General features: G+C 39.5%; 1 protein-coding gene across 2 annotated transcripts in view; it reads left to right on the top strand.

The window, feature by feature from the left end:
- KIN (Kin17 DNA and RNA binding protein) overlaps positions 1 to 9,781 on the top strand; it is a 36,862-nt gene that overhangs the window by 16,457 nt on the left and 10,624 nt on the right. For both annotated transcript variants that reach the window (XM_007120421.4, XM_028494883.2), the window contains 2 exons: positions 7,272 to 7,401; positions 9,349 to 9,399. In XM_007120421.4, coding sequence (XP_007120483.1) covers positions 7,272 to 7,401; positions 9,349 to 9,399 — 181 coding nt within the window. The remainder of the gene's footprint in view (positions 1 to 7,271; positions 7,402 to 9,348; positions 9,400 to 9,781) is intronic.

Raw genomic sequence — 9,781 nt, forward strand, 5'->3', positions numbered from 1 at the left:
AGGTTAGGTTGTTTATTTAAGATTTTTCTTGTTTCTTGAGGTAGGATTGTATTGCTGTAAACTTCCCTCTTAGAACTGCTTTTGCTGCGTCTCGTGGTTTTGGGATGTCGTGTTTTCGTTGTCATTTGTTTCTAGGTATTTTTTTGATTTCCTCTTTGATTTCTTCAGTGATCTCTTGGTTATTTAGTAGTGTATTGTTTAGCCTCCTTGTATTTGTATTTTTTTTACAGGTTTTTTCCTGTTATTGATATCTAGTCTCATAGTATTGTGGTTTGAAAAGATACTTGATATGATTTCAATTTTCTTAAATTTACCAAGGCTTGATTTGTGACCCAAGATGTGATCTATCCTGGAGGATGTTCCATGAGCATTTGAGAAGAAAGTGTATTCTTTTGTTTTTGGATAGAATGTCCTATAAATATCAGTTAAGTCCATCTTGTTTAATGTGTCATTTAAAGCTTTTGTTTCCTTATTTATTTTCATTTTGGATGATCTGTCCATTGGTGTGATCCCTTGATCATTACGTAGTGTCCTTCTTTGTCTCTTTTAATAGTCTTTATTTTAAAGTCTGTTTTGTCTGACATGAGAATTGCTACTCCAGCTTTCTTTTGATTTCCATTTGCCTGGAATATCTTTTTCTCTCCTTCACTTTCAGTCTGTGTGTGTCCCTAGGTCTGAAGTGGGTCTCCTGTAGACAGCATATATATAGGTCTTGTTTTTGTATCCTTTCAGCCAGTCTATGACTTCTGGTGGGAGCATTTAATCCATTTACATTTAAGGTAGTGATCAATATGTATGTTCCTATTACCATTTTCTTAACTGTTTTTGTTTTGTTTTGTAGGTCTTTCCTTCGTGTTTCCTGCCTAAAGAAGTTCCTTTAACATTTGTTGTAAAGCTGGTTTGTTTGTGCTGAATTCTCTTAGCTTTTGCTTGTCTGTAAAGGTTTTAATTTCTCTGTCAAATCTAAATGAGATCCTTGCTGGGTAGAGTAATCTTGGTTGTAGGTTTTTCCCTTTCATCACTTCAAATATGTCCTGCAACTCCCTTCTGACTTGCAGAGTTTCTGCTGAAAATCAGCTGTTAACCTTATAGGGATTCCCTTGTATGTTATTTGTTGCTTTTCCCTTGCTGCTTTTATTATTTTTTCTTTGTATTTAGTTTTTGATAGTTTAATTAATACGTGTCTTGGCGTGTTTCTCCTTGGACTTATCCTGTATGGGACTCTGCACTTCCTGGACTTGATTGACTATTTCCTTTTCCATATTAGGGAAGTTTTCAACTATAATCTCTTCAGATATTTTCTCAGTCCCTTTCTTTCTTTTTTTAAAAAAAATAAATTTATTTATTTATTTATTTATTTACCTTTGGCTGTGTTGGGTCTTTGTTTCTGGTGAGGGCTTTCTCTAGTTGCGGCGAGCGGGGGCCACTCTTCATCGCGGTGCACGGGCCCCTCACTGTCGCGGCCCCTCTTGTTGCGGAGCACAGGCTCCAGACGCACAGGCTCAGTAGTTGTGGCTCACGGGCCTAGCTGCTCCGCAGCATGTGGGATCCTCCCAGACCAGGGCTCGAACTCGTGTCCCCTGCATTGGCAGGCAGATTCTCAACCACTGCACCACCAGGGAAGCCCCAGTCCCTTTCTTTTTCTCTTCTTCTTCTGGGACCCCTATAATTCGAATATTTGTGTGTTTAATATTGTCCCAGAAGTCTCCGAGACTGTCCTCAGTTCCTTTCATTCTTTTTTCTTTATTCTGCTCTGCAGTAGTTATTTACACTATTTTATCTTCCAGGTCAGTTATCCGTTCTTCTGCCTCAGTTATTCTGCTATTGATTCCTTCTAGAGAATTTTTAATTTCCTTTATTGTGTTGTTCATCATTGTTTCTTTGCTCTTTAGTTCTTCTAGTTCCTTGTTAAACATTTCTTGCATTTTCTCCATTCTATTTCCAAGATTTTGGATCATCTTTGCTATCAGTAGTCTGAATTCTTTTTCTTGTAGACTGCCTATTTCCTATTCATTTGTTTCTTCTGGTGGTTTTTTACTTTGCGCCTTTATCTGCTGCATATTTCTCTGTTTTCTCATTTTGCTTAACTTACTGTGTTTGGGGTGTCCTTTTCACAGGCTGCAGATTAGTAGTTCCCGTTGTTTTTGGTGTGTTCCCCCGGTGGGTAAGGTTGGCTCAGTGGCTTGTGTAGGCTTCCTGGTGGAGGTGACTGGTGCCTGTGTACTGGTGGATGAGGCTGGATCTTGTCTTTTGGTGGACAGGACTGTATCTGGTGGTGTGTTTTGAGTTTTTAATTTCCTTTATTGTGTTGTTCATCATTGTTTGTTTGCTCTTTAGTTCTTCTAGTTCCTTGTTAAACATTTCTTGCATTTTCTCCATTCTATTTCCAAGATTTTGGATCATCTTTGCTATCAGTAGTCTGAATTCTTTTTCATGTAGACTGCCTATTTCCTATTCATTTGTTTCTTCTGGTGGTTTTTTACTTTGCACCTTTATCTGCTGCATATTTCTCTGTTTTCTCATTTTGCTTAACTTACTGTGTTTGGGGTGTCCTTTTCACAGGCTGCAGATTAGTAGTTCCCGTTGTTTTTGGTGTGTTCCCCCGGTGGGTAAGGTTGGCTCAGTGGCTTGTGTAGGCTTCCTGGTGGAGGCGACTGGTGCCTGTGTACTGGTGGATGAGGCTGGATCTTGTCTTTTGGTGGACAGGACTGTATCTGGTGGTGTGTTTTGAGGTGTCTGTGAACTTGTTATGATTTTAGGCAGCCTCTCTGCTAATGGGTGGGATTGTGTTCCTATGTTTCTAGTTGTTTTGCATGGCGTGTCCAGCACTGGAGCTTGCTGGTCGTTGAGTTGAGCTGGGTCTTAGTGTTGAGACAGAGATCTCTGGGAAAGCTCTCACCTAGAGAAATTACATGGGGGCGGGAGGTCTCTGGTGGACCAAAGTCCTGAACTCGGCTCTCCTACCTCAGAGGCTCAGGCCTGACACCCAGCCGGAGCACCAAGACCCTATCAGCCACACGCTGTCTTTGGTTTTCCGTCTCCAGGCACAGCCTGGCCTCCACACCACCTCCGTGTCTCCAGCAAGGCTTGGCACTGGGCCCGGTCTGACAGGTAACTGATGAAGATTCCAGCTGTGTTCATACACATGAATAACACTGCCTGGGCCACAACTCATCAGCTCAGTAACTCCACTTTGGTGTGGCTTCCCTGTCTCTTAATTGCACACATGCCCACTCCAGTTACTGAAAGCAGAATCCTAGGGCTGTTCTAGAAGCCTTCCGTTCCATTTCCAGTCTGTTACTGTTCATTTCCTGCCTTGATTTTAACCTCATTTGACCCTGTCTCAATCTCTCACCTTTCTACTAGAATCTTTTTTGGGGCTGGAGGGGCATTATTGGTACAGCAGCTGGTGTAAGGTTAAATATCATACAAAACAAAGCTGGAAACAAATTGGCTATTTTCTTTTGCATTTTAATTTCATGTTCAGAAGTGAGATTGATGTTTAATTTTCTTTTCTATGCTCCCGGTGATAGTAAACTCTTAAAATGATTTGTGTAGATATTCTCTTTTGACTACTCTAAATAGTATTTTTAAGACGGAATCATCACTTCTTGAAAGGTAAGACTTTTCTGTAAGATATTGTGCTAGTGTCTTTTGCAGGTGAAGGAATAGTTTTTACTGATTCAGTTTCTTTTCGGTCATTAGTTTATTGAGTTTTTCAATTTAATCTTGAGTCAATTTTGATCATTTGTATAATTTTTGTTTTTCTAGAATATTCTTTTCAACTAGGTATTCAAATTTATTATCCGTTTTTAATCTTTTAGAATACTGTCCTTCATCATGTCTCATCAACATTCTTTATAGTCTTCATTTATTCATTATAGCTCTAAGAGATTCTTTTTTTTAAATCAATTAATTAATTAATTAATTTTTGGCTATGTTGGATCTTCATTGCTGCGCGCCGGGGCTACTCTTCATTGTGGTGCATGGGCTTCTCATTGTGGTGGCTTCTCTTGTTGTGGAGCACGGGCTCTAGGTGCGCAGGCTTCCGTAGTTGTGGCACGCCGGCTCAGTAGTTGTGGCGCATGGGCTCAGTTGCTCCGCGACACGTGAGATCTTCCCGGACCAGGGATTGAACCTGTGTTCCCTATGTTGGCAGGCAGATTCTTAACCACTCTGCCACCAGGGAAGTCCCTCTAAGAGATTGTTGATATCACAAGCAGAAAGGATCTTTCTGAACGTCAAATCTTACCATGTCTTTCTCTTGTTAAAGACTTCTGGCAATTTAAGCCATCGTCTATATGATAACCTCTAGTTATGTTTACAGGTGTACCACCTGCCATCTGCACTGCAGCTCCGCTAAGCCATTTGTCTCCTAAGCACTCTGTGGTCTCACCCTCGCTTGCATCTACCGCTCTTTCTCCCTGGAATGCCCTCCGTATCTGTTCTCCCACTACATCATGAGATCCTGATGGGCTATCCTGTCCATCTTTTTTTCCCAATGATTCTCACATTTTAATCATTTAGTAATGCTGAATACATTTTCTAAATAGAAAACTTTATTTTTCCTATTCAGTTTAGTTTTCTTGTGTGGTGAAATATACATAACATAAGATGGTTCATTTTAACCATTTTTAAGTATACAATTCAGTGGCATTAAGTAGATTCACATTGTTGTGCAACCATTGCCAGTATCCATCTCCAAATATTTTCATCATCCAAAACTGAAACTCTGAACCCACTAAAAAATAACTCCCCACTACACTTCCCCTTAGCCCCTGGTTACCTCTGTTCTACTCTTCTGTCTTTATGAATTTGACTACCTCATTTGAGTGGAATCATACAGTGTTTGTCCTTTTGTGTCTGGCTTCTTTCACTTAGCATAAGCTCTTCAGGGTTTATCCATGTTGTGGCATGGATCAGAATTTCATTCCTTTTTAATCTGAATAATAATACCCCACTGTATATGTAGACCACATTTTGTTTATCCATTCATCTGTCACTGAACATTTGAGTTGTCTTTACCTTTTGGCTCTTGTGATTAATGTTCTTCTGAACATTGGTGTACAAATATCTGTTCAAGTCCCTGCTTTCAATTCCTTTGGGTATTTACCTGGAAGTGTAATTGCTGGATTGTATGGTAATTCTGTGTTTAACTTTTAAAAGGTTTTCCACAGCAGCTGCAGTATTTTACATTCCCACCAGCAATTACACAAGTGTTCCAGTTTTCCACATCCTTGCCAGTGCTTGTTATTTTCTGTATTTTTTTTATAATAGCAATCCTAATGAGTGTGGGTATAATTTCATTGTGGTTTTGATTTGCAGTTTCCAAATGATTAGTGATGTTAAGCATCTTTTCATGTGCTTTCTGGCCATTTATAGATCTTTGGAGAATTGTCTATTGCCCATTTTTAAATTGGATTAAATTTCCAAGCTGAAACAAATACCAAAATATTGAATAATTTATAGATGTGTTTGACGACTCACTGTTGATAAAATTTGAGGAAACACGGAGAATGTGAGAAGACGCAGAAAGCAGAAAAATAAGCAAATGTTTTTTCTGAAAGTGGAGAAAAATCTTCAGAACACAATAGTAGCTAGCTTTTCCTAGTGAATATAGTAGGAAATAGGTGGTTTGTGAACATGTAAGAAAGAAGTAATTACTAGACCCCAAAATAGCCACGTAATCCTAACTGCCCTTCTGCTGGGATTATTAGTGCCTATTTATGTAGACATATTGTGGTTGTTTATGATCTGGAATTATTGCTAAATTCAGTGGATTCCTATCTCAAAGTACATTTAAATCTAAAGAATATTTATTTTGAGTAGCACATTGAAGAGTTTATCTTTATTTGGACTTAATATGTTCACAACCTATATATATATTATTTACAGTTGTCACAAACCTTAGAACTTAAAAATATGTCAGAGGATTGAATTATGGGACAAAACCTAGTAAGTGAAATGTCGCAAGGGTAAAGTTAAAGCCTTCCAGTTAGATAAAGGGAGAATGGCTTCCATGAAGACAGGGTGGGGGAGTCCTGACCTGCAGCCTCCCCATATAAGAAGCAGGGATTTCAGTTGACTGCAGGCTCCGCTGGGAGTCCTTAAAGTCATCCGGCTGCTAATAAAGCTAATGCTGCCTTTAAATGCCTAAAGGAAAAGGTCCAAATAGTGGAAAATATTAACTCTACTGTATTTTCTATTAATCACACTTTTTTTTCTTGTTTCCATGGTAGCTTTGTGCAAATATATGTTCTTTGTATTTTACAAGTATGACAAATTAAATAACTAGACTGATAATATTCAGTGAGTCAGCAAATATTAATGGAGCATCTATTTTATCTGAGTCACAAGATAGTTACTGCTACTTTACAGGGGGGAAAAAAAAAAATATATATATGGATATATATATATATTCTCTCCCCTACTGTGAGAGAGGAGTCATCTATACAAATGATTATATACCAGGTGGAGTGGGATGCCTGCCCCAAAGTGCTATGGCTGTTCAAAAACGACAAATTCCAAGAAGCCTCATGAAGAATGGTTCTTAAAGAAGTTCAACAAATGGAGATAAATGGAGAGACTATTTTAGGTATTAAAGAGGCATGTGCAGATTTGCAAAAGCTTGAAGCACAGGGTATGGCTCAGTCAATAGCAAATTGTTCAGAATGACAAGTATACATAATAAATCAGGGATGGCATTCTGGGGCCTGTGGTGACAATTTTATGATGGCACTCAGAAATTTGCAATGTATACTGATGATGTTAGGCAATTGGGAACGATAAAAAAATTTTTAATTGAATGTTGAGATCTTTGCTTTAAAGAAATAGAACTGATAACAATGTGCTGGTCTTCTACCAGCTGTTTTACAAACATCTCACTTAATCCTGCCGGTCGAGCTTGAGTTGGGTCACATTATTATCCCCGTTTATATGTGAGGAAGTGAGGCTTAGAAAAGTTAATTGCCCAAGGTCCCAGCAGAAGTAGGATCAAATCCTGGTGGCCCCAACCCTGAAGCCAATGCTGTCATCCCTCACTCAGCCACACTGATAGAGTGGCACTAACTGAAGGTGGGAGGGACAGGAAGGGTTCCATGTTCTCATGCAGCTCCCAGTCCTGTAAGTGATAGACACGCCCTTCGTAGTTTTGACTAATCTGTTGGAAACTAACCATATAACAGATTTCTTCTGTGTTGTTCCTTTTGCACATTATAAAGCCTACGTCTTTGCACAGTTTTTGTTAATAGCACCGTTCCTCTTCCCATCAGTTCTTTGGGACCAAGTGCTCTGAAGACAGTAGGGAACGCAGCATCGGTGAAACGGAAGGAATCTTCCCAGAGCTCAGCTCAGTCAAAAGAAAAGAAGAAGAAGAAATCCGCACTTGATGAAATCATGGAGGTACGCTTTCTGAAGTGCTTGTCAACTCTAGCTGTTAGGGGAATGATGTGATTCCAACCAAGGAAAGTTAAATAGTTTCACCAATTATGAGATTAATATAAAGAGAAAAATGTGCTCATACCAGGTTAGGAAGAAAGAGCCTAGATGTAGTTCCATCTGAATGGAGCTGGAACCTCCTTAGATAGGTTTATTTTCTTGCCTCAAGTGCTGTCTTCGAAACACTCCATGAAATTATGGTCAATAGAGTTCGTTTAGGAGAACCTCAGAGGTAATTGAAGGCAGAAGTGAAAGCTCTGCTCACCTTTGGTGGCTTCGTGAAATTGGCATCCTCCGTGGATGCGCCCACCAACCTGGGCTCTCCTGTCGCCTCTGACTTCCACTTACCACCCCCTATAGCCAGGAGAGAAAAAAGCTCTGACATATTTTTAATTTGATTTAACCTGATGGCCAAGTTTATACGATGAATCATGGAAAACCTTTGATTATCTGGATCTAGGGCTATACTTTTGCTCTAAATTTACCTGAAATTCTAGAGCCGTTCTGCAGAAGGTTCTTAGTATATTCCTAAATATTCCTTTCTCCCTTCCAACACATCACCTTCCCTTATCAATAAATTTATGAAATAAGTACAAAAGGCGAAGAGAAAGAATAAATGGATACAAGAAGCTAACGTTTTTCCCTGTAACATCATTTCCTCTGGTCTCCCCATCCCTTTTCTTCATTTGTGAAGGGATGGGGGTAACTGTTTGGTCTTCCCTGTTACTGAGTCCTCACACAATGCAGGACAGTTAGAAAAGCTTAGAGTATAATATAACGTGTGTACGCTGTGAGATGTAGTCATTCCATCATTCAGCAGATACTGAGTTGCTGTTACGTGCTGGGCATCATGTGAGGTCCTGCATGTGTAGAGTAGGGAGAAAAACACAGTCCCTGCATGTCATGGAGCGTTCACCCTAGTGAAGGAGACATTCCACGACCAAGTGAACCAGTGGATAAGTAATTACAAAATGCTGTGTGCTGAGGAGGTCTGAGGGCAGGGAGTGGGGAGATAGCTTGTTCCCCCGCTAGGGCAGGGGAGATCTCTAGTTCAGCATCCAAAGGGAAGATCCAGGTGGCTAGAGCATGGTAAGCACAAGAGTGGTGGCCTTTGAGGTTTGGAGAGAGGAACGGGCAACACCACAGAGGTCTCATAAGCCAGTTTGAATTTAATTCAGAGTAAAATGGAAAGCCAGATCTACCTGCTTAGAATATAACCATGCCAAGTTTAGAATATTTTTTGTTCATATTGGAAAGTTGGACGAATTAAGATGAGGTTTTGAATCAACCAAAGAGCGACATTGTTCAGTCCCTTTGAAAGTAGGTATTTACGGTTAACTGAGCAGTTGAGAAGGAAAAAGGTGTGAGATACAGCCAGGTCGGCTGGTCAGCACGTTTTCCTTTTGGTCACCCTTTCATTTACTTCTCTCCTGGTTGTGTTTTTCTTCCCCTCCATTCACAGGCTTTATTATCCTTATCAAACAGGGAAGCTCCTCTTTGCCATCAAACTGTATACCCAGCTATGCTGTGCTAAATTGGTCTGTAAGAGTTATGTTTTTCCCCCCTGAAAACATCGCCTGTTTTCCAGCTCATGACGGTCCAGGGGAGGAAGCAGGGATAGGGCAGAGTAATGCTGGCAGGTGGCGTTGCAGTATTGACTCAATAGAGGTTGTTTGAGTTTATCTTCTTGGTCAGTTGACTTGCCTATCACTTATTTTCTTAAATCCAAGTTGCCTTTTTTTTCAATCAAAAACTAATTGCAAAAAAGGTTTGTGTTTATTAGAGCTTGCAAATTATATCGATCTTCTGTGAAGTGTGTTTTATGGTGTTCTTTTGCTAAATTGAATGTTATTTGAAATAAGTTGAGGATTTTAAAGAGGTAATTTTATGAATGTCTCATGCGTCCTCCAGATTGAAGAGGAGAAGAAAAGAGCTGCCCGAACAGATTACTGGCTCCAGCCTGTACGTATCCCGCTGGGGCTTCTTACTTCTAAATGTGCTTTTAAGCGAATGATTTAAATAGCATTTGGTATAAATGGCTCAATTTCTTAAATATCTGTAAATTCTATAGATCGATTTATAACTTTAATGACTTGTCTTTGCATCTACTCTGTAAGTATTGGTTGTATTGTTATTAGAGGGTTACTTCATGTTCATGGACCAGTAGTGTTTCTTGAGTTTAATGCCAAATTTGTGTATGGATACCTTGAATTTAAGCCTGGAATTATTTTCAATTTTTGCTATAAGAATACCCAGTTAGGTACTTTGTTGTAAAAACAGCTTTTTTTTTTTCTTTAACATCTTTATTGGAGTATAATTGCTTTACAATGGTATGTTAGTTTCT

This window comes from Physeter macrocephalus, chromosome 11 (assembly GCF_002837175.3).
Source record: "Physeter macrocephalus isolate SW-GA chromosome 11, ASM283717v5, whole genome shotgun sequence".
Classification (NCBI taxonomy): Eukaryota; Metazoa; Chordata; class Mammalia; order Artiodactyla; family Physeteridae; genus Physeter; species Physeter macrocephalus.